The sequence below is a fragment of the Silurus meridionalis genome, chromosome 12 (genome assembly GCF_014805685.1).
Source record: "Silurus meridionalis isolate SWU-2019-XX chromosome 12, ASM1480568v1, whole genome shotgun sequence".
Taxonomy (NCBI): domain Eukaryota; kingdom Metazoa; phylum Chordata; class Actinopteri; order Siluriformes; family Siluridae; genus Silurus; species Silurus meridionalis.
The window spans coordinates 2,841,781-2,867,750 of record NC_060895.1 but is presented as its reverse complement, the minus strand read 5'-3'; the positions used below and the strand labels follow the sequence as shown (position 1 = coordinate 2,867,750).

General features: G+C 41.1%; 2 protein-coding genes across 7 annotated transcripts in view; both read left to right on the top strand.

The window, feature by feature from the left end:
* The window catches only part of gria4a (glutamate receptor, ionotropic, AMPA 4a), a 63,271-nt gene extending 48,830 nt beyond the window's left edge, over positions 1-14,441 (top strand). The window contains exons 12-16 of one of the 6 annotated variants that reach the window (XR_006927546.1): positions 173-371; positions 4,977-5,224; positions 7,988-8,102; positions 10,082-10,196; positions 11,347-11,482. Coding sequence is in view for 4 of the 6 variants with exons in the window: in XM_046863192.1 (XP_046719148.1) it covers positions 173-371; positions 4,977-5,224; positions 10,082-10,196; positions 11,347-11,622 (838 nt within the window). In the remaining 2 variants the exon portion in view is untranslated. Of the gene's footprint in view, positions 1-172; positions 372-4,976; positions 5,225-7,537; positions 8,114-10,081; positions 10,253-11,346; positions 11,626-11,703 lie in introns of those variants that run through there. The other 5 variants (XM_046863192.1, XM_046863191.1, XR_006927548.1 and 2 more) reach the window with 5 other exon arrangements.
* A 1,847-nt stretch (positions 14,442-16,288) lies between these two features.
* On the top strand, positions 16,289-21,186 carry aasdhppt (aminoadipate-semialdehyde dehydrogenase-phosphopantetheinyl transferase). Its single transcript, XM_046863198.1, is given in 8 exon segments — positions 16,289-16,715; positions 16,978-17,206; positions 18,702-18,772; positions 18,774-18,824; positions 19,684-19,762; positions 19,765-19,844; positions 20,806-20,874; positions 20,957-21,186. Coding segments are annotated over 8 exon segments (882 nt in total). The 5' UTR covers positions 16,289-16,571; the 3' UTR covers positions 21,116-21,186.
* Positions 21,187-25,970: the final 4,784 nt, after the last annotated feature.

Genomic DNA, 25,970 nt, shown 5'->3' with positions numbered 1-25,970 from the left:
CAAATCCAAATAACAATGTGAACCGAAGCACATTTGTGTGTAGAATCTGATTTTGCCATTTGAAACAGTATTACGGAAATCCCTATGCCAACTAAAAAAGCAAACATACAAGCTGCCTACGTATATGAAGCTGCTTTCTGACTGGAAATTAACGCCTGTTTCTTTCTTGAAGGTCTTTGTCAGGACGTATAGTGGGTGGGGTCTGGTGGTTCTTTACTCTCATCATCATCTCGTCGTACACGGCGAACCTGGCAGCTTTCCTCACTGTGGAGAGAATGGTATCTCCCATCGAGAGCGCAGAGGATCTTGCCAAGCAGACCGAGATCGCCTACGGCACACTCGATTCCGGCTCCACCAAAGAGTTCTTCAAGGTACCCACACACACATACAGAGATGCAAGACACACCAACAATTCAAAGATGCTGGTCTGTGAAATAGACACAGACAAGAAAAGAACAAAAGGAGACTGATGGTTTAGTCTCCCCACATAGTTCTGGATTCGTCCACATTCTGGCATGTTTGTACTCCATTTTCTACCTCAGCCAATAAAGCATGCAGTCCTCCAACTTGCCTTTCCGTACAAGGTTTGACTGCCCTAGACACATTTGCCGAACAGCAATTAAAAACTATTCTGCATTTGACTTATGCCTATGTACATCGTTTCCCTCTTAAACATTCACTTACACAGTGTCTGACCCTTTGCAAATGTGACAATATGCTGGGGTCATTTCCAGTGTCCAGAAACATAAATTCATGGTGGCCTGCTGTACCGCATGACCCTGTCATCTAGGACAGCAGATTTTGTCTGATAGGTAGTGGGCACAGAGGGCCTGGTGTGTAACATCAACAGCAGGCTGAACCAAGGTCTGATATGCCAGAACAAGTCTATCAGCGTTGTGAATTCTGTTATATAATGGTGTTAGCAGTGGAAAGGCATAGAGCAGTAGATTTCAGAATCAGAATCAGCTTCATTACCAAGTATGCTTACACACAAGGAATTTGACTTGGCGTCAGGAGCTTCCAGTGCAGGAGAAGTACAGACATAGACAGAAAAGTAAACCAGACAGTTAAATAATGCAATATATACAGAGTAAAAAAGTTGTTAAATAAATATACAGTATTTGTGTACAGTTTAAAAATTAACCATTTGGATTCTATGTACAAATGTGACAGTTATAATGGACAATGTGTAGTAATGAATATTTTAATTATTCATGCCGAGTATAGCCTGTGGGAAAAAACTGTTTTTGTGCCTGGCTGTTCTGGTGGACGGAGCTCTGTAGCACTGACCAGAAGGCAACAGTTTGAAGAGAGAGCAGGCTCGGTGTGTGGGGTCCAAAGTGATTTTATTAGCCCTTTTCTCCAATCTGGATGAGTAAGGATCTTGGAGATTGGGCAGTGGGGCACCAATAATCCTCTCAGCAGTCCTGACCGTCTGCTGTAGCCTCCTGATGTCTGATTTGGTAGCTGAAACAAACCAGACAGTTAAAGATCTACACAGGACAGACTCAATGATGGCAGAGTAGAATTGTTTTAGCAGCTCCTGTGGCAGGTTGAATTTCCTCAGTTGGTGAAGGAAGTACAACCTCTGCTGGGCCTTTTTAGCAATGGTATGAATGTTATAGGCCAGGTAGGCAAATTACTCCTTGGTCCCCTGCTGTTGTATCCAGCAAAAGAACATTTCAGTGTAGCCATTCATATAGAGGGGTACATATAGACCCTAGAATTGTAGGGTCTTTGAGAAACGTTGGGCAAGATTAATTGTCCATGTTCGAAAGTAGTTGTAGACCAATTACAAACCAATGTATTCACATAGCATCTGGGACATTTTGTAGAGCCAATTGATTTGGGTCAAGCACTTCTACAAGATGGACCCATGTTTGCTGGTGATTAAGATTAAAATGGTAAATGGTACCCTGTGGACATTCTGCTCAGTAACCTATTTATATATTATTCAGATCCAGTGCTTTGGTTGCAAATCCCCCAAATGCAAATGCTGCAATCCCCCAGCACATTTGGTGCCCCAGATTTGGGGGCTTGGTCAAACAAATACTCTGGCTAGTAAACCAACATTGGCAGCACCAACATGTTTTGCTTGTTGGACAGAACCTGTGTCTAAATGTACCTTTTGTTCAGTTCATGTCTGAGGCATGAGAAGGTGATCTTTCTGTTCATACCTCCCAGGAATCATTGGCAAATGGTGCTGTGTTTGTACCAGACTCAATCAATGTCCTTTGATTCTGTAAAACTTGCTCTGGTGTTTTGGCTCTATACAAATTGAGGATTGTGCCTCCTCCAAATCAGTTTGGAGCCTGGTAGATCATCTTGGCCCGAATGCAAGATGTTGGTGTCACATGGTGTCACCGTTACAAGGTGATGACTTTGCTCTTAGCATTTAGCAAGGAAACCGGCAAACAGGTACACTTAATTACTTCTGAATGAAGCTGCATTGAAAGTCGGAATGAAAGGAATCCAAACAAAACGAAGTGAGATTAATAACTAAGGACAGGTGGTGACAGTGATGAGGGGTCATGGTCAGGGTGGAGTCGGAACAAGGGGAGCCAAGGAGGCAGGAAACCAACAAAAGGCACCTATCACATCAGAATTAAAAGAGAGAAACTAATAGAAAGCGAGAGAAAGAATAATGAAGACCATGTAGACCCTCTGTCCAGTGTTTGTGTGTTTGTGTCTGTATGTGTGTGCGTGTGTGTGATGTTTTATTTAAGGCCATTGCCGCAGAGCCGCAGCCTGAACGTGACTAACATGATTATGGGGTTTCTGCCCGTCATGGTCCAACACACACACACACACACACACACACACACACACACACACACACACACCTATTGCACCACCCCACACATATTCCCACCCCAATGCCCCCCACACACACTCACACACACATATATTACCCCCCCTTCTCACACACAAACACACAGGCACAAACACGCACACTGGTGCGGTGTGCACAGCGGAGAGATGAAGAATGTGTTGTGTCTTATGGAGTGTGAAAAGACTGAAACTCAAAGACAGCAGGATAAATGACCTTCTGCCATACACCCGTATGCATGCACACACACACACACACACACACACACACACACACACACACACACTCTCAAAGTTCTCCAAAAAGTAGAATTCTCTCTATTAACGCATGCATCAAGAACAGTGCAGGACAGAAAATACACACATACACACACACAGATACTGCACACAAGTTGTTTTCAGTTTTCGTTAGATTAAGAAATGCCGTGTTTTTGACCAAATAAAAAATGGGCATAAAAGCTGCAGCAAAAATAAACATGATTCAATTATAACACATTTTTTGAATGATTCTTGTGGTTTTTGCATTTTAAATTCTTACAAATAGTCAAATTCCTTTGCAATTATAATTAAGGACCTTCATCTAACGACGTTGGAAGTTATGGGTTTTAGAGATTTAGTTGATTAAAATAAAATAAAGTAAACTGAAATAACAAAGTAACATAAAATGAATAATCAAATGAATGCATTAAATAAATAAATAAAATAATTACTATGAAATAATTAATAAATAAATAAACAAATAAATAAAAATCATGTTTGTATGTTTGTAATGGATGAAAGAATGAATAGAAATGAATATAAAAATATAATAAAAAATAATTGGTAAATAAGAAAGAAAGAAAGAAAGAAAGAAAGAAAGAAAGAAAGAAAGAAAGAAAGAAAGAAAGAATTATGTTTATATGAATGAATGTAAAACGAAAATAAAAAGAAAATAAAAACAATCATTTTGGTTTTTGTGCGTCACAAACTGTCATCACAAAGTTGGAGGCACATAATCGTATAGGACGTAATTACTACATGAGTTTGCTAACACCCTTGTGGTTGAATTTGATCTCACTAATCTCCACAAAATTTTGTGGAACATCTCAGAAGAATGGAGCTTATTATAACAGGAAATGGGGACTATTAAATTCTAATGCAACATAATAATTATATTTCTTTGCAGGATTTAAGGCTGAATGAGGTTATTTTATTAGCAGGTTTGTCTACTGTGTACTTTGATTAGTAGCTAGCATACAAAGTACACATAACAAAGATCAAGCAAATGCTAGCTTGAACTTTGAGGACAAATCGAATGTGTACGAGTGAAAGGCAAAACTGATTTCTGATTGGCTGTATCTACTGCTCAGTATCTGGCTCTAGTTTGACAACTACTATTTCGACCGGAAAAGCACAAAATTGGACACAATACGTGCCAACAGAGGGCAGCAAAATGCTGCGTTCACAGTCACATGGACACTGACCTTCAGAAGTCTGTGTGCCACAAAACATTATCCTGTGTACACCGGGAGCTGTGCAACGGGTGGTACTCACTTCCGCACCCACCATACTCGCCAGATTTGGCCACTGACTTTGCCCTCTTCCCAAAGATGAAAGTCGCCGTTTAGACGCCGTTTTGCACAGCGATCCAGCACGAATCACAGAAGGTGCTCGAACACTTTGAAAAGACTTCCAGGACATAATCCAGAAGTGGCAGGAACGCTGGAAGCCTTTCGAGACCACCTCGTATCTTGTTGTCCAGTTTGATTTGTGAAAGTTTCACATCTGCATTACCGTAGTATAAGGATTAGAGAAAATGATACAAACATGGTTTAGGAGGACCCAATCGGAAATTCGTCAACGTGTCCTAATTTGGCATTTAAGTTGACTGTTAAGAACCGAAAGCTTGCAAATGTCAAAGTGGTCCAAACAAAGGTAGAAAGCAATCGATGAACTATTTCCTTTCTCAATAAGCAGCTAAATCATCTGCCAGAATGTAGAATCAAATTTGTTCACAGGGTTCTGCTATAGTATTAGTTTTCAGTTACATTGCTAGGTCCATATCAGGACTGTGTGACTCTAGATGAACCATAACCAGACCTTTTTGCTTCTGTGTGTGTGTGTGTGTGTGTGTGTGTGTGTGTGTGTGTGTGTGTTGCCCTGTCTAGAGGTCTAAGATCGCAGTGTATGAGAAGATGTGGTCGTATATGAAGTCAGCAGAACCTTCCGTGTTCACGAAGACGACGGTCGAGGGCGTGTCCCGGGTGCGCAGGTCGAAGGGGAAGTACGCGTTCCTGCTCGAGTCCACCATGAACGAGTACACGGAGCAAAGGAAGCCGTGCGACACCATGAAGGTCGGAGGGAACCTTGACTCCAAAGGCTACGGCATCGCCACGCCCAAGGGCTCGCAGCTAAGGTGGGTGGAGTATTATAACATCCAGCCAATCACAGAGCTGTTATAGTATTCCACCCACCCTGGTGGCCCTGCCCAATTTCTATCTCTCTGTGTGTCTACTTCTATCTATCTATCTATCTATCTATCTATCTATCTATCTATCTATCTATCTATCTATCTATCTATGTTTTCTTTCTTTCTCACCCATCTGCTTCAACACTGCTATAACACCAGCTAATCATAGTGCTGTTATTGCATTTCACTGACCAATCACAGAATCTCTTTTTACTGTTGTTGTATAGCCCCGCCCACTTCATTTTCTCACCTCAGGTGCTTTTCCTCATTCATATCTCTTGCTGTCTGTCTGACAACCCAGGTCAAAGGTCATTCACCGAAAGAGGATGGTACTGTGGAAGCAATAGTGTGTGTGTGTGTGTGTGTGTGTGTGTGTGTGTGTGTGTGTGAGAGAGAGAGAGAGAGAGAGAGAGAGAAAGAGAGAGAGACAGAAAGAGAGATGCAGTTTTCTTCACAGGGCCTAAACCCAAACTGCTCCTTATTTATCACTCTCTTTCTTTCTCTCACTCTCACTCCCTCTCTTTTTCTCTGAGCCTCGATATGTATCTCCCTCTAGTTTTCTCTCTCTCTCTCTCTCTCTCTCTCTCCCTCTGTCTGTTTTACTCTGTTTCTCTTTTTCTGTATATCAAATCAAATCAATCAAAATGGATGGATATCTAGATGTCAGTTCATCTTCATCCCCCTCTCTCTGTATTTCTAGGGAGTCTCTCTCTCTCTCTCTCTCTCTCTCTCTTAGTATTTCTGGGTGTTTGACTCTGTCTTGCTTTCTTCCTCTTTCTGTCTCTCTTGCTTGCTCTCAGAATTTCTGGGTGTCTGTGTTTCTGTATTTCTCTCTCTCTCTCTTTCTTTGTATTTCTGGGCATCTGTCTCTCTTTCCTCCTCTTTATGGTTCTCTCTGTCCCCCTCTCTGTCTCTCTTTGCATTTTTGGTGTCTGACTCTCTGTCTGTCTCTCTCTATGGGTGTGTGACTCTCTTTTTCTCTCGGTATTTCTGGATGCCTTCGGAATATTGTCTATATTTGTTTCTCTCTCTCTCTCTCTCTCTCTCTCTCTCTCTCTCTCTCTCTCTCTGGTTCTGTCTGTGCATGCAGTCTAATAAAGATTAGTAATGCTGTTGAATAGTACAGTGTATTGCTAGCGCCCTCTGGTGGTAAATAAGACATAATACCGTTTATCGATAGACACGGATCCACAGAGACTCATGAAATGTAAAAAAAACACCAGAGGTATCGGAACTGTTTTCCTATACACCCAGCCCCTGATAATTCACGGTTCGGAAAATTCACGGGTTCTCATTCGGAACCTAACTAACAGCAAGTTGCGGATTATTTTAAAATTCGTGGGACCGAATGTTCAGGAACGTTAGGAATAACATCTTTCACTTTGTTTTCACAAACAAATATCATAAAGAATAAAATGGAAAACACATTATTGCATTAAAGTGACATAATGTCTAGATGAATTCACTAAGGTACCAGAGGGGCTGCTGGGGTGCGTCAAAAATTTTCAGATTTTCTGAACTCGTTCTAAGACCCCCGCGAGTTCCGGGGGACCGCTGTGACCCTATTTCACGAAATCATATTCCTGAGAAGCCACAAATAGAGTTATAGAGGCATGGAGATGCAGCCCCTGAGTGGGAGGTAAAGAAAGGAAATTCAGTGAGGACTGCGTCAAATTACAAATAAAAATCTGAGAGGAACTCAGTGTGTGTGTGTGTGTGTGTGTGTGTGTGTGTGTGTGTGTTCTTTACTCTGACGACTCCATTATGTCTCCATGACCCCAGACATTAAACTCAATTTCCAAGCACAGTGACCTCTGACCCTTTACACAGCGTATAATAAACTTTTCTGAACCCGGGGTTTGACCTTTGACTTGCGGAGTCATCACCACTCCTTCCTCCTCAACACCATCCTCATAGCGCTGCAGAGCCCGAATCCGTTCCTCCATCTTTCTTTTCATTTCAGCAGGGCAATCAGGCGGTGGTTTGACTGTAAAACCTTTCAGTTGTGTCCCAAATGCTACGATTCTTTGATAGTTTGACCAGAACACTCTGTTGTAATGCATTGCTCTTTTAGCAACACTTTAGAGTTAGCCTCATTTGTTATGCTAACCGACTATCGACTAGCCGGCACGATACTGTGCATGAACATCTCGAGCACTAGAGTCTCAAGCATTTGCTCTAGAGAGGAACTGGTGTTTGGGACACGGCTTTTGATCTGTGTTCAGTTCCACTTCACTTTTTGCTCTTTTCTTCGTTCAGCAAATTGATGATAAATGTGTTCCTGGGCTGAGGATGTGGACCGAGAGAGTGAGAAAGTGAGAGAGAGAAAGAAAAATGGATGCTACCACGGTTTTGACTAACCAAGCTTACTCCCATCTTCCTTTTTTTCTTTTCCTCCCCTTGCTCCTCTTTGCTCCTCTCGTCCTCCCCCTGAATCCCTCCCTTTTCTATTTGTTCCTATGTTCTTCCTCCTTTACTCCTCATCTTGTCCATCCCCTTCTTTCTATCTTGCATCCCTTCCTCTTCTCGTCCTCTGACCTGTTCGTTCTCTATACTCTTCTTCTTATCTCTTTTCCATTTCTTCTCTCTCAATCCTTTCTCCCATCGTTCCACTCCCATATTTTTTCCCTTCCTTCTCCCGTCTCGTGCTGTAAGCCTTCCCCCTTCCCAACTGTGTGTGTTACTGTATGTTAATGTGTGTAACTGAAGAAACGCTGTGAACCTGGCTGTGCTAAAGCTGAATGAACAAGGCCTGTTGGACAAATTGAAAAATAAATGGTGGTACGACAAAGGCGAGTGTGGCAGCGGGGGCGGAGATGCTAAGGTTAGCCACCGTTTTGCGCCCCGGAAAACGAGCGCTGACGGATTTCAACGTGACGTAAAAGAGACTTCTGCCATGAAGACGAACGCACGACACACATTGGAACAAAAATCGGGACAAGAAACAAGATTTCTTCAGTCAAATTGAAGACTTTTTAAGAACATTAAGAATAAAATCGGAATTTCAAACACACACAGACAAATACGTTGTTAGCAACCGGTTTTAACCGATCCCTAAACTATATTTGCACTTCCACATAACCGGAAAAAAAATCTGTGTTACGTCTGTGGAACAATCCAAGAGATTCACGCCGATAAAAGGAAGCTGATTGGCTGTTGCGTGTTGGTCTCATTTATATACAGCGAATGATATTTGGAATGATATTTGGACTATCGAAAGAAAAACTACACCACCACACAAACAAGTGCTGAAGTAAGCGTTTCTATGAACATTAGAAGTAGTGTTACATGGACATCGGAAAATTAAGACCTTTTTGAAATAATTTAAGACCTAGAACAGCGAAGTTGACACTTTTTAAAACTTTTTTTTTGTTTAGTTTTTTTAGACTTTTTGTTTAAAACTTTTTAAGACTCGCAGGAACCCTGAAGCTTAACAGATAGCTATTACGCTAATGCATTGTATAAATATAAACAGGAGCCATATTTGTTCCCACCAAAACAAAAATCTTTTCCATATAATGTACTCAACAATGGTATCAGGCGAACAATTGTGGTCATGTGAAAATGCCCGAGCTTGCGATTGATTGGTCAAGTTTACTTCAAGCGTCAATTTTATCATTACTGTAGAAATCAAATAGAGTCCAAATTATACTTATATATATATATATATATGTGTGTGAATATTTATGCTTATTCAGAAAGACTGATTATAAAGAAGCGATATTGCACTAAGAAACACATTAACAGTGCTAAGTCTAGTTCACTTGCTAGTGACAGGTTTAAATCGCTGACAGCTGGAAAAACTACTTCAAGCTAACAAAAGTCGCACTAAAATAAAAAAACTATTTTTAGGGTACATGCATTAGAATTGACATTTTACGATCAGTTTTTCATTGGAGGGACTTATAAATTTATTTAATTTGATTAAATCGAACTTCGTTAAGCTCAAACAATCACAAGTGGGGAAAAAATAACAACACTAATAAACAATTCCATTCTATTCTATATTCTATTTTATTTAGTTGTATTTGCAGACCGCTGTTAACAATTGCCCAGAAGCAGCTTTTAAAAAATGAAAAATAAACAAGAACTACAATTTTATATTCATAAATGTCTTACTAATGATTGAGCCAAAAGTGGAAAGCAAAAAAACTCCCTGAGACTTCATGAGGAAGAGACCTTGAGATACACCAAATGTCCATTCAATTAACTTCCATCATTGTTATGGTTATCAGCTGTTCATTGATGGACACGAGTAAAAAACGTGGCAGTTGTAAACCATTATAGTAGAACTTTCAGTTCTGGTCTACATCCTTCTTGGTTTTTGAGTGGAATTAACCATTTCACTCAAAAAACTCCAGATGTTCAGACCGTGTGAGGGCAGAGTGACCGTGAAAACTAGACAAAACAACAGTCGACAATGTCAAAATATTTTCCTCAGATGTATCAGTCACAAGGACAAACATTTCACCTAAAGATGCCGAGTTTAAAAACCTGCACAAAATAAAATGAAGGTTCAAAAATGTCAGGAAATGAATGACAACGTTTATTTTTCTTTACCATGGCAGAATGTGCCTTTTACACAGTGACAGAGCGAAGGTCTGGACACACACATGTCTGTAGCTCTGACTAACTCTGACTGACATCTACACACAAACACACACACGTTGTCTAATACGAGCCCGGCATACACGTGTATTGTGCAAGCGTCGCTCTGTCACTTCCTGTTTGTGTGTCCTGTTGTGTATAATAACATAAGATAACATGGCGTGTGATGTTATTTATGTTATTCCCCCGGTGAAGAACCCAAGTAAACCTCGCAGTATTGAAACTGAGTGAAGCAGGAGTCTTAGACAAACTGAAAAACAAGTGGTGGTACGATAAGGGCGAGTGTGGACCCAAGGACTCGGGAAGTAAGGTCAGTCGCTGCGACCACAGGAAACAACAAACTTTGAAATTTTTTTTTGTTTTTAATTCGAATAAGTTCCTTAGAGGAATAATGCATTTGTGAGAGAGAAAGACAGAAACTAAGAAAAAAATTGGACTGAAGTGTGAATGAGAAGGAAAGAAAAAACGTGCAAAGATCATGAAAAAAAAAATGAAGGGAACCCAAGACAAACAAGGATATATATATTTTTTTATTTTATGAAAGAAAAGAAAATCGTCACAAGAAAATAAAAGAACGAAAATAATGTATGAAAGTATAAAAGAGAAAAAGAATTAATAGAAAACATAATTGGAACAAGTGAATCGAAGCTGCTGACTGGTCGCCTGCTGTTACACACACTATGACATCATCACCTGGCACTTCAAATTCAATTTTTTTCTTGCAAACTTATTATTGTTATTGTTGGGGCAAACATTTTCAGCACTATTATTTTTAGTGATTACAAAAAGTGTGAATTAATCAGCACCAATAAAATGTAATAAGTGTAGCTAATAAGTTAGATAGTAGGTTAGTTAGTTAGTTAGTGAGTTAGTTAGGTAGCGAGGTAGGTAGGTTTGTTGAAAACAGGCAAATCTCAATGATATAAAAAAGAACGCTAAAATAAGTGAAACCTAATAAATCAATTGGACAGAAATAGAAGAAAACCAATCAAAAATCACAGCTTCAACAATCCAACATGGCCACCCTTAGAGACAGTTACAAGTGTCGTAAATTCAACCAGAGGAGGGAGTTGGTTTGTTCAAAGTATTAATGTATTAATGCTTCTTGCACGATAGGCCATGCTAACAAATTGAACAAACATACAGTACAATATTGTTCTTTTTAGATCTTTTTTTGTCATGTCAGGAATTTAGCATATAAAGAACAGTTAATGACTCAGTTAACCATGAATTAACCAACAAACACGATGAGTATTATGATATATGATATCGATTAATCTGTATGATTTGAATAAGGAATTGTTTAGAGTGCCAAATCTAATAAAAAAAATAAATACTCAATAAATTATGATTAAATATAAACTCTTTATGTATAAAAAGTGTACACCTTTCACAACATGTCCCTTACACTGATTTCCCCCACCCCTCTCTCTTCTGCCGTTGACGTGGGACACTCTCAGGACAAGAGTTCTCAGGCACTTAGCCTAAGCAACGTAGCGGGCGTGTTCTACATCCTGGTGGGCGGACTCGGCCTCGCCATGCTGGTGGCGCTCGTCGAGTTCTGCTACAAGTCACGGGCCGAGGAGAAGAAACGGGCGGACGAGTGGAAGCAGAAACAAGCCGAATCGGCTGAGCTGAACTTCAGTCCGGTGCCCAGCCCAAGCCCGAGCGTGCAGAACTTGGCGACCTACAGAGAAGGGTACAACGTGTACGGTTCGGACGGCATAAAGATCTAAAAGGTAAGAATCTCACAATATCTACGACATTGCAGGTTTACTGCGTTCTGACTCCGCCTCTTGTCCTCCTTTCTCCTCTAGAGTTTGTCTTTGCCCTAGCCGTGAGAGACTCCTAAAGGCAAGGGGGACAAGGGATTCGTTTATGGATTCCGGCCCCAAGTTCCCATAGCAACCAAAAAACCTCACGCTGTGCCTTACGTCAATCTCCTTCGTGCTGACGAAACCATGCTTGTTGCACCTCAAACGGATTGTAAAGACGAGTACATAAACTAATGGACACACACCGAGACAGTGCGTCCACAGGAATCCGGGGCGGAGGATGACGCATTGACAGGATTTCTTGACGCCTTAACGTAATGACATCATCACCCCCCCAAGCCCCGTCCAATACGAAAACACCCAGAAGACCGGAAAACTGTCAGACTGTATCCAGTACCAACCTTTATCTTTATTCGGTTATGACATGTAGTCTCCTGAGAACAAACGCTCCATCCAGGTCCAAATGCTAGCATTCATGACTAGCTATTTTATTCCCGCTTACCCCTCAAACATAGTGGTTAATTTAGGTGCACATTTCACTGATCCAACTTTATCGAACGTTAGCGGTTTCGGATCCGGCCAGATGATGCAGCTCGAATGCGGTAGCATATTAGCATCACTAGCAATTTATTTAAAGCAGGAAAAAAATGCGTAGTCCCATAGTTTAACATCTGCTAATCGATAAGAGAGTAAAGAATTTTTTTTTTTCAGAAAATAAATAAATAAACAGTAAAGTCGTAACAGGAAGTACAAGACCATGTGCACACACATGCTTTAACCCCGATGTAAATAAGCGTAGACACAGATTCCACTCGTTTTTGGGTAAAGACTCATTGCAATAATGAATATAGGACACCACAAAATCTTTTATATGCACCCTTGTAAAAAAAAAAACAAAACAAAAAATATATATAAGAGAAAGAGAAAGAAAAGAAAGAAAGAAACGCGTACAAAGAACTCTAGAGACTTACCAACTAAAAGAGCACCACAATATGTGTGTAAGTGAGTATGAGTGTGTATGTGAATGTGTGTGTAAGTGTGCGAGACAGTCTAGAACATTTGTTCTGTTCAAAACACGTTAGTTCCATTCACATCGACTGAATCCACTCAGCCATCTTCAGCCACCTCTGTTCCACATTATCAGCTTGAGGGGGGTTTAGTGGATATATTTATTAGAGCACAAATTACCCAGAAGTCAGTGCTACAATCAAGCACAGCTTCCGTTTGAAAAAGGTGGATTACTTACAGGTTTATGTACTCTGTAACCTGTGAGAGTTAAGTGCTTGACTCTGGATGGTGTTGCCATGGAGCCAATCATGGGAACATTGCGGAAAACCACCCCGGAAGGAATTCTAGTCCCTCACAGGTCACATCCACCTAATTATCTGTTTGTAGGAGGTGACAAGAGAACAGAACCTTAGCTTAGCTTAGCTTAGCTTAGCTAAGTCAGGATTGGTCAGCAATTGGTCAGCAGGCTCCTGATGTACACATCAACCCCTCAGAAACTACCATTTAGAAATGTTTGTATACTACTCAAACACTAAAACAAGGCTTGTACTTGTCATGTATACATTCAGCCATGTATTAGATTGAGAAAGGTTTAGTAGAAACAGAAGTCCATAACATAAGAGGCCATCAGTGGTGGACGAAGTACACAAACCATGTTTTTGATAATAAAAAAAATAAATTCCTCCAGTAAAAGTGCTCCCTTTAAAGTAAAAGTACAAAAGTAGAAATACATTTGATTTAATGCACTGGTTTGTTGGTTGGTGTCATTGCTGGAAGACTGGAAGGTAGTTTAATGCTCCTCCTTTTTGCTAGCACAGATACACTGGAGTTTGATAGCTCTGAAAAAACTATAGAACAAGAACTTTCCTCTCCTAGGTCAACGTTTTCAGCAATGTTCAACATGAACAAGAGATCCAACATAACAGCAACATAAGTGGAGATTTTTGGACCATTTTGACTGCATGCAGGGCAGCTATACAACACAGTTGCATTGAGAGACAATGATCGACTAGTTAACAATTTATGGGTTAACTAGCGAGATTAGCTTGAACATTTAAGAGAGTTTAGATGAGCAAGGAGATGAGCGAGCCGAACGAACACTGCATTGCATCCCAGTGAAATCCTGCAACAGAAAATCAAGACCCACTTAACTATTAATACTGATAATCAATTTGTTTTTGGGTGGTCAAATCTTTCAAAAGCGTCCAGTTTTCCCTAATAAACTGTCCCAGATTACAATTTCTTTCAAATGAACTTACAGACTCTTGAATAATGATCAAAACTCCTTCATGGGTTTTGTTATAAATGTCATCTGCTAGGTTGAAATATTTTCTCTTGATGTGAAACACAAGTTTAAAACCTTGAATGAAGTGCTTATTCGCTGGTAACTCGCTCAAAAAATGTGCTTACTACCTAGTCAGTTTATGGTAAATTGGTCTTTAGCAGCCGAGCTACAACGATTAGCCAGCCATATAAAAATACGCTGTAATTCATTTCAGCTAAATTGTCTTAGCTACTGAAGGTTACACTTTACACACTCCTAGCGTTGTCTATTGCAAGTGTAGACGTCTAATAGGCCTGGCGACTTTCCTGCTTCCAAATCCTGAGGAGATGGGTCTATGAAAAGCATATTGGGACGTTGTGTACATGGCCGTATTGTATTTTTTCTGTTCATTGGGCTCATTTTACATTTCACGTTCGATTTCTTTTCTGGTTTGCTCAAGAGATATAAATAAAGAAGAGTTTGAATAATAAAACAATATTTTGCTGTGGTTGATGGTGGTTATTGAGGAAAAATCCTGGTCTGGTTGTTGTACTTGTGTTTCAAGTCTCTGTTGATTGTAATCATGTCATTTGGCTAGTTAGCTAAGTGTGCGCTAAAATGTCTAGCTAGTAGCTAGTAGTAGCTAGTATAATCAGGGATTGAAAAAAAACTTTTGGGACTTGCCTATGAAGTTCCTGGCCATTTAAAAATACCCACAAAAACAGAAATAAACCAGATTAACAAATTCATATACAATTCACTCAGGCCCAGTTTAACACTTAACATAAAAAAATCTCTTTTTCTTTTTTCTTGTGCTTCTTAAGTGTTTAAAAAGGCATTCCTTTTCACCCTGACGTTAATTACCCCAAGCAAGCATCGCCATATTATTCAGTTTTCGGTGTCTTTACTATTGCTTCAATGCGAATGAACCATGGCGCTATGTACTTAAGTAAAAATAGAGCTACTGCTCCCTATAAACTTTCACTTGTGGAAAAGTACAAAAGTATTTGTCTTCAAATGTACTTAAGTATCTAAAGTGCTATGATTTATTATAACTATAATGTTCCTATTATCTTTTTTATCACAAGAATCTTTACTTAATCAACACAGCTCATGTAAAAAAGACTCGAATGTGACTCTGAGCTCACTGATCTATTAATAGAATAATATTAAGACTCAAACACTAATATCAAATTATCATGATATAAAAAAAATCATGTAAATGAGGTCACGTGTGTTGTGGTGAGTTCGAGTCTGGAGTTTCTTCATCATTTTTTCCTCTCTAAATGTTTTGCTGGATGTTGAACTGATGCTGAACTGTATGTTGGTGATCAGTAGATACACCAAGCGCCGATCCAATCAAGAACAATCGGTGACCTGGTTTGTCCAGTTTAATTTTTCTCACTGATTTTGCAAAAATATAGTAATAAAAAGTAAGATATCTGACTTTGAAATGTGGAAAAGTTAAAATCTCCCCATATGGAAATACTTCAGTAAAGTACAGATACGGCAAAACCCCACTTAAGTACAGGAACGAAATACATTCAGTTCGTCACTGTCCATCACTGTATATCATAATGACTCACAAGTTAACACCAAATTCCCCAGCGACGAGAATTTATGAAATATAAGTAACCCGCTATATTGGGTTGTGATTTGGCAGCATTAGCCCTGCAGACTGCGTGAACAGCCAAAATGGTATTGAGGTGAGGGCATGGAAGACGGTTTCATGTCACATGTCCTACACATGGCAAGATTGATGTAAACAAATGGTCTTCATGGAAGAATTGCAGCCATAATGCCAGACATGGAAACACCTCTAAGAGATTCTCAACACAAAAACAGGAACTGAGTGCAGACAAATGGCAGCAGGTGCTCAGGATTGATGAGTAAAATCTGAAATATTTGTCTGTAGTGGAGGTTAGTTGTTTGCCAGAGGGCTGGAGAGCGGAACAATAATAAGTGAAGCATGGTGGTGGGTTCTTTGCAAATTCAGGGCGAGGAGAATTAGTCAGGATTAACGGTGTCCTCAAAAGTACAAATAGATACTTCTCCATCATGCAGTACCATCAGAGAGGCGTCTGATTGGAACCGAATATATTTTGCAGCAGAACAATGACCCCAAAAATACAGACTGTACTTAGACCTGACATAGAAAAGTGTATTGAGAGTACAATATATTATTATATATTAGAGGAAAACATGAAACAAGACATGCAGATGAATGCGTTTGATTAACAGGACTTCTGTTTGAAATACAGACTCTTATTTATAAATCGTTATTCCACGCTCCGATCCAGTGGGTGGCGCTAATGCGCCCTAAAGGCAGTTTACTATGGAAGAAAAGGACTCGCCGAGAAACGCTTCCGGGTTTGATTCTGCGCATGCTTAACAGACACGTGCGTCTATCCAACTGTATTTTTGGGGGAAACCTGGATTGAGTCACGTGATTTTTTTAAATGTAAACATTGCAGACACGTGTGATGTCCTGTTATTAAGCGCCGCTGTTCAGGAAGAACTGTTACGCATGATCGCGTGCAGAACTCGGTGATGATGTAATGCTGTGTTACTGCCGGTAGACGTGAACACACGGGAACACATACGTGAACGCTCGAGAAGCCCTACTGTGTGGCGGCTCATGGAAGGCGCGCGCTGGGCGTTCCGGTTCGGCGCGTGGAGCCCGAGCCGGGCGGAGTGGATGCTGGCCGCGCGCTGCGTTCAGCCCGAGGAGAGAGAGAGGATCAAGCAGTTCATGTTCACCAAAGACGCCAAAGCAGCCATGGTGACATCTTTATTCTATCTATCTGTCTGTCTGTCTGTCTGTCTGTTGATCTGTCTGTGTCTCGCTATCTGTCTGTGTGTCTGTGTGTGTGTCTATCTATCTATCTATCTATCTATCTATCTATCTATCTACCTATCTATCTATCTATCTATCTATCTATCTATCTATCTATCTGTTTGTCTGTTTGTCTGTCTGTATCTGTTGAGTTGTCTGTCTGTCTATTGAGTAAGGTGGTATTGAGTGTTTGTGTGTGTTTGTTAAGGCTGGCCGTCTGTTGATCAGGAAGCTGGTGTGTGTGAAGACGGGTCTCCCATGGGACGAGTTCCGCTTGGACCGGACGAGCAGAGGGAAGCCCTACGTGGCCCATCCTTCCCCCGGAACAAGCTCCGTCCCCTGGAGCTTCAACGTCTCTCACCAGGGCGACTTTGCCGTGCTGGCGGCGGAACCCGGGAGGCAGGTGGGAGTGGACGTGATGAAGACCACCAGACCAGGTAACACAACGAGATACTGAGACGGACCAATGTCTCGAATCTCATTCACAGAGACCTGAATGGTAACAATAATGTAACACTCACGAGATTCTAAAATGGTGTTATTTTACATAGAAATGTGTGTCGATTTCTTTTATTTAAGTAAAGGAGTCTAAAGAGTGTGAAGCGTCAGTACGTTGTAACTGAGGTGGTCTTGATAAAGAGAGAAGGAGGGAGAGACTGTTTATAGCTTCTATAACGAGGTTCAGAAAAAGGCCTCAAAACGTAGCATTTGTGTACGAATGCGCATTAAATTATTATAGTCAGAGAAAACATTCGTAAACAATCATGATTTTTTATCTATACGGGCAAAAGTATTGGGACACCTCACGCCATATGAGGGTCTTATCCCACAATTTTACCACAGAGTTGGAGGTACACAACTGTATATAATGTCCATGGATGCGGTTGCATGACATTTTCCCTTCACTTCAGCATCCCAGACCTCCTCACCTCACCTCCATCATATCACCTTTGTGGTTGAATGAAATCTCACACATCTTCACACTTCGATCAGGCGTCCACAAACTGTTCTCCATATACACATACACCTTCTTTTACATCGGGTACAGAAAAAGAGCAGTAAGTGTCTGTTGGGATTTAAACTCATTACACAGACTGGTATCACTTTAAGGTATCACTCTTTTTTTTTTTACTTTTTTTTATTATTTAATTAGAGAAAATGTTTTTAATTAAGTGTGGAAATAAAGTAGACCTTAAAAGATGAATCTGAATATTTTTTCTACATCAAGTGAGCTTTTTTTTCTTTTTTTTTTTTTTCTTCGGTGATTCTATGTAAGATATTCTATTTATGATTTTTTTTTTTTATGAAATTATTGTAAAAATTATTTATACAGAAAGACAATTTAAAAATTTGCAATAATAATAGCCATGTTGAATATATAAATGAGCAATTTTAATAATTAATTATACGCATTTCATTTACGGTTATAAGAAACTTCGTCTGTGTTTATTATAAAATGAAATTAATATTTAGAACAAAATGGTCGTTATTATAACGTGCAATTCCAGCGGTCGCCACTTGGTGTCAGGGTAGGACCTCAGTGTGTTTTTTTTTTTTTTATTTTTTGTTTCTTCTTCTTCTCGTTTAAGCCAGATCTCATTCCCCTAATTTTGTACTGTATGATTAAAAATAAAACCTGACTTTTCCAGCCACATGTGGTTCCTCCCCCGAACGACTCGGATGAACTATTAGGATGAATTGGAACATCACTCCAAGGCTCCTCCCCTAAATCTCCACAAGCAGACTCCAAAATCTAGTGGAACATCTTCCTGAAAGAGTGGTGGAAATTATATAAGTAAATAGGGACTAATTGTGGAATGGAATGTTCTTAGGACACATACAAACATTTGTCTATATCTCTTTTAAGGAAAGCAAACCCTGACGATGATGATCGTGTGTGTGTGTGTGTGTGTGTGTGTGTGTGTGTGTTAGGCAGCAGCTCTGTGCCGGAGTTCTTCCGCGTCATGAAGCGCCAGTTCACCAATTTCGAATGGTGCACCATCACGTCCTGCACAGTCCGAATGGGACCAGCTGCACCTTTTCTACAGACACTGGGTAACCATGGCAACAACACGCGCAATGAGGAAGACTGACAAAATCAATGCCGTTGAGTGTGTGATTCAGTAAAATTGATTTTAAATATTATTTTTACATTTATACTGATCATCAAATCACTTCAGTACATCGAAATGTATATTATATAATATTCAGTCTAGATTTCATTCAGCAACAAGGGCGTTGAAAGTCAGGTATTGATGGAGGTGAGGTGGAAGACTCCTAGTTTAAGTGAAGGGAGAATTTCCTGCTACTGCCTCCTGTAGTTTGTGGGGCAAAAACCCCATATGCATGAAAAAGTCTGGCCTCCCAATACTTTTGTCTCTACTGTCTTCCTGCCATCAGAGATCTCCAGCTCTTGATAGTGCAGTTGTGTGCAGTTCCACTAGTGGCCACACGGTGTCAGTGTAAATCCATTGCTGTGTTCCAGGAGGGGGATTTTTTAGTAAACGAAGCTGAACGGTTTTATTGTGTAAGAAACGATGAAGGAAAACATGCGTACGAGAAAAACACCACACTTACACATGAGTGAGTGTTGGAATACAACTACGCATTAAGGGAGCAATTTTTTTGCGACAGAATAAAAGAATGACAAGATGTGGAGACAACTTGGGAGATGTGTGTGTGTGTGTGTGTGTGTGTGTGTGTGTGTGTGTGTGTGTGTGATCCAAAAATGAGTTACAGGCTGATTGTTTTCATGCTGATCACTGTTGCCATGGTCATGTAATTTCATCACTTTCACACTTGACTCAGGGATGGGAGTGTGGTGTCATCTGGCACACACACACACACATACACATGCATACCAAGCTATTGATCAGACAGTGTGTGTGTGTGTGTGTGTGTGTGTGTGTCTTAGGCTCTGAAGGAGAGCTTCATTAAAGCGATTGGCTCAGGCCTCGGCTTCAACCTGCAGAGGGCGGAGTTTCATATCGCGCCATTCGAATGGAGGAGGGACGTGTCTCCTGTGAGACCAGAATGCACCTGGACGAGGAGGAAGATGAGGACTGGATATTCGAGGTGAGAAGACTGGAAAAGCATGTGTGTGTGTGTGTGATAAGAGATGATTGAAAACGTGTTGAGAGACACAGAGACCCTGATAAGACTTGATGAATGAGGTAGAACACTGTCCTTTTATCCAGAGCGTGAGAAATTTGTGCCAGTCTTTGGTATTTTATTTCCCCCTGCACTCTGTGCCACTACTGGGGCTGTCAATCATTTCATGGCCCTGCCCCCTTTGTGACAGCTCATGAATATTAATGAGGCATATTATCCAGTTTTGAAGCTTGAAGGACAGCACACACACACTCACACTTTCCCAGACCATCAACTGCACTTTGTTTCTGTCATTTATTTATTTTTTTATCTGTGTGAGAGAGGAAAAGAAAGAGAGAGGAAAGAGGGAAAGGTCGTGTGAACGTGACGAGCTGCACCCTTTGAAATCGTCTCTCATGAAAACCAGTGAAAACATCAGCTTTATTTTCATCCGTGTCCCGCTGCGAAACTCCTCTCCGTCTGACGTGGAGCATGTCCACATCCCATCCCTCTATCTCTCTATCTCAATCTTTGTTTTTTTCTATTACGTTTCATTCCTAATCTCATTTCTCGGTGCGTCTTCGACGATGCCAACATTCAGCACCATCAGCAATTTATATCTACATCCATTCCGTTATTCCACACGCCGTAAAGTTGATACCGTTTTTGCCATTTCAATTGATATACTTCAAAATATTGTTGGCACATGGGGGCGAATACTTATGCAACCGACATTCACCATGTAATTTTGCTCCCCGTTTTAAAAATTAAAGCTATAATTGGATTTAAAGTCTGTTAAAACATACAATTGAAGCAAATCGTATCCCGTTTCAGTGTCCGATCTCAATTTTTGTTGATGACCACCCACTCAAAAGGACCATCAGGGTTTAGTTTGTTGTTTCTCGAACCCTTCTGTGACCCCCCCAATCTCTCCCGTCCTATGCAGGAGTGTTTGCTGGACGAGCACCATCACGTCGCGGTGGCGCTGGGAAAACCCGACAACGGCGTCCCGAACGTGAGTGAAGGAAGCGAGCGTACGTGCTGTTCGCAGACTTCAGAGTTCTGGTTCACATGGGAATTTTTCTACATTCTCACAGGATGCTGGGACACCCCGAGAGGCCACGCCGCATGGGTTCACTGTTCTGAGCTTCAGAGAGCTGATCGCGGAGGCCACGCCCCTCTCCGAAGAAGATCCCGCCCACTGGGAGAGTTTTCGGAGGAAACAGGAGGCACCGCTGCGGCAGAGCGAAGGATAGGGGCCTTTTTGTGTGTGTGTGTGTGTGTGTGTGTGTGTGTGTGTAATAAAGTACACCTGAGTAAAATGCAACTCTCTCATGGTTTCTGGTCTCTTGGATCAGTTTCTTCTCTTTCAGTCTCTCCAACACCGCATCAGTCTCGCTGAGCCTCTCGCACCTTCCCTGCTTTCGTCGCCTCCTTTTGACATTTAAGCAAAAAAAGTCTGCGCTGTGTGTTTTTCTCTATTGACTCTTAGTCGCATTGTGTTTTTCTTTCAACACACACACACAGCGCACGTAGACATGGGAGAGAAGACAAAACACACACTCCTACAAAGACAAGGGTGCTCACCAGGACAGTAAAATGTGTGTGTGTTTAGTGCCTGTGTGTGTTTTCCCACCTCTTTTCCTCTCACATGAACACTTTTCCCAGTTACCACGGCAGCACAGCCTGTTAGACCGAGGTGACTGGAACACGAAGTGTGAGCCAACTCAACAATCTCATACACATGGAGTGTGTGTGTGTGTGTGTGTGTGTGTGTGTGTGTGTTGAGGCATGTTTCATCGAAGGCCATACACTTACTACAACGCTCACTTAACGCTTAAGTATGCGCAAACACATACACACACACTGAATGGTGTAACTGTATAGCACTCGGGCTGCCAGACTGATTGCAGAAGAAATTAATACATAAAATAGACCCTCGGTGTCCACTTTATTAGGAATACACACTACAGTCAAACATCAGATTGGAGAAACGGTGTGATCTTTGTGACTGGATAACCGGTGGTGGGATGGTTGGAGGTTATTTTCCTAGAGAACATTCTCTGAATTTTACACAGAGGGTTGCAAATAAAAATCAAGTATATACAGTATATTTATAAATAAGGACTTTTGGAACAATGTCAGGGGAGTGGTAGCTCAGTGGTTAAGACTCAATGATACTGATCAGAGGGTTGGGGGTTCAAGCCCTGGTTTCGCCAAGCAGCCGCTCTTGGGCTCCTGAGTAAGGCCCTTAACCCTCTGTGCTCCAGGGGGTGCTGTATTACTTCTGACCCCATTGGACCTCTTTGAATGGTTAAAGGCTCGTGCATGGAGTAGTTGGTATCAGATGTTGAGCTATTTGCTCAATAGCTTCTGGTTCCACAACGTCAACTGACTGGAAAGGACTCTTAATCACGCTCATGTTAGTTCTCACTCTCCGGTGTTCTGTATTGTTTTTAAACTCAATAATCACACTCTTAAAATCGGCCAGATGAGGATGAGTTCCTCTTTTGAATGGTTCCTCTTAAGGTTTCTTCCTCGTAACATCTAAGGGAGTTTTTCCTTGCAACAGTCGCCCCCAGGCTTCATCATCAAAGATTAAACGCACATTGTTCCCTTTAATTCTGAAGTTCTGTAAAGCCGCTTTGGTCCATTGTGAAAAGTGCCATAGAAATAAACTTGGAAAGAATTTCACTGTGCTGTAATGTTTAAGTGACAAATGAAGGCTGTTCTATTCTTTTCCACCCTGTTGTCAGACTAAACATTATTGGAATTCTTGGGAAGAATTCGTCTCATCGTGCTTGGAAACGCCGAGTCTTTTATGGTTTTAGAGAGACGCATTGACGTTCCTTTTTTGTTTCTATGCAACGAACCGGGTCATGTGATCGAGACAGGAAGCTTTACAGCTTTACACGCTCTCGGCATTCAGACAGTTCGTTTCTCTGAACATTCTCTCTTGGAAAACTTGCACGTGAGATTTCTTGCGATCCAGTTCATTCCAGAGAAGTCCAATAGGATTTAGGTGCGGTGACTGGGCAGGTCGTTTCATAAGAGATATCACTCCAGACGTCTGTTTGCTCTCTATATAACGCATCTCATCGTCTTGTGCAGTGAAGTGGGTTCCAATAAATAAAAGCGCCATGTATTTCATTCAGAACCTACTGTAAGGTGACAGTTTGGTGTAAATTGATACTGTAAAATGACCCTTGTTTGTTGAATAGATACAAAATGAACACGGGTCTCTCATGACTAGGTGTATGTGTGTATGTATGTTTGAGCCCAGTAAAATGCGGTGGTGGAAGCATACAGGGTTGCTACTCTGCAAACTGTCCCTGGGTATTACGGGAAACATAAAAAGAGAACTGTATCGCATGTGATAAAGGAGAATTTGATCTAAAATATAAAAAATCTCGACAAAATATTTTAAGCCATGAGCTGTGCCTTCAGAGATGTTTTTAACAAATTTAGATATCAATATCAGGAAAAGCTGAGATCCGGATCTAGCGTATTCATCTTTTCATCTCCGGCCTTCTGCGGAGAGCAAAAAGACCGCCTTATGCGCTTCCTTATCACCTGCGCTGTTCTAGAACGTTCCAGATGTGTGGTTTTTCTGGAAAAGAATAAAAATAAATATGTTTTGCCCTTCGTGATCGAGCACATATCGCCGTTGATCCCTTCCTGACCCATCCCATAATATTACATTACGACACTAATCTGCTCATTACTCATTCATTACGTCCTCATCACCCTCGGCCAATCGGATTAGGCCGTGTAATTATAGATGCAGCAGCAGATTGTGGAGACTGCAGTAATGAAGCTCACTGACCCAGGAAGGGTGTGTGTGTGTGTGTGTGTGTGTGTGTGTGGTGGTGGAGTCGCACACTCAACTTTAGATTTCATTTCCATATATTACTGTCATTTCCACCTCTGTCTCTCTCTTTTTTAATCATCACTGCTGTCTGTCTCTGCCTATATTATAGACTTTGATCTACACACACACACACACACACACACACACACTATGTCCGCTGTGTAAATGGTTGCCCGAGGTCACAATAAAAAAAAACAGCCTGGCAGATGCTGGCGATCAAACATGCGAATTAACACACTGTTGTCCTCAGGGTGAGGACAACAAAGTCATGCCTAAGGATTAGCAGCAGCAAGCTAATTTAAAAACAAATCTTTATTGGATTAGCAGTTGTCTGCTAACACACACACACACTCGTACACACAAATAAAAAGCATTATCCAACACGTACCTACATAACAAACCACACTGTTAGCACGTCATGGTTTCGCTAACACATCATATCACTGCGTTCTAATCAGAAGTCCAGGCAAGCTATTTTTCATTTGAATGCGCCTAGCTTTCAAATTATGTCCCTTTTGGGAAAAACCTGCTCCCTGAGCACTCATAATTCAGTTTCCTGAGCCAAAGGGAGTTCATCCGGAGCAGGAGACATTGCACAAGTTACAATTTATTCGTACCTCTATCGTAAGATTGACAAATAGTAAGTTGAACCATAGTAGCATTAGGACTACCTGTACTGCCAAGCTGCTACTGTTGGGCCCTTGAGCAAGGCCCTCAACCCTTTCTGCTCCAGGGGGCTGTACAATTATGGCAGCGGTCAACAGAGTTCGGTTGTTTAGGTGTTAGAGCGTATAGTTTTTCCGTGTTTTCGTTGTTTCAAAGCCCAATTTTACCTCGTCTCCACTCGTGAGCTGGCACACACACACACACACACACACACACACACACACACACACACACACACATATTCATAGTATCAGTGAAACTAAACTCAACATGAGGACAAAATATTCTTGTAAATGTTTTAAAGTAATTTTGATGTTTTAAATTGGGTAAATCATCAGGACACCGAACTGAACTTTTGCTATGTTTCCACACGGATGGTTTTAATTGCCGGATGTGTTTATCATGGCGGATTTTGGTGCTGATTTGTGACTTGGAGAATCAGTAAAACAAATGTTTAGTGCTTAAAAATGATTTTTCCAGTGGTCTTTTTTTTCGGTTTTACATCTGAGTAAAGAAAAGACGTCAAGATGAAATGCGTGTTGCGTTGGAGGTTTGCCTCCGGTACACTACCCCATACTGATCACCGTTCTTTAAGACTCCTGGGTAGGCAAGGACATGTCTCGAGTTATGATATTTTCAAGTTACCATGAAGTCATCAGTAACTTATTCATCTAATTCATCCTGAGAAACGAGAATAAACTAGCGAGCTATAGCAAACGACAGCAGATGTATGTCAAGGATCATTTTCAGTACGTCTCAGGGTTTTTAAACTCATTCCTACACACGCTGTTGAGCGGAGAGATGGATATTATTCTTGCTAATATGCAAAATTATTCTTCTCAAACACACACACACACACACAAGCACCCAGAGAGACAGAGGGAAAAATACGCTTTAGGTGCATGCGTAGTGTTTAAATATTCCAAGCACGCAGTCCAGACCTCGTTGTTACCATGCCAACAGTCAGCCTGTTCTCAACCAGGTCCTCTCCATCTGCTGGCCCGCAAGCAGACAGACACACATACGCAGACACACGGCTAATATAGCATTTGTTTTGTCTAGTGTGTGTGTGTGTATGTGTGTGTGTGTGTGTGTGTGTATGTCTACATGGGTTTCTGGGGTTTATCCAGCAGGGATACACACACTTACTTATACACACATACACTTATGTAGGATATCTACAAGACGCACACAAACACACACACACAAACACACACACAGATCATTAGCTATAATTACAACTCAGTTAAATTTTTTTAATCTTATTAGGCCGATTTGAGCATGGAAACATGTTTGTGTCGCATTGTCTAGTTGGCATTTTGCTGTAAGCTAAATCATGTGACTTACAAGAGCCCTTTAACAGCAGGTAACCACAGACTAGAGTGGCACTACACACTCACACACTCACTCACACACACTCTCACACACACACACACACACACACACACACACACACACACACACACACACAGACACACACACACAAACTTCCTCATCTGCATTTTTTAAGCAGGTATCACCAAATTACAGTCTCTCTCTTCCTTTTACACACACACACACACACACACACAGTA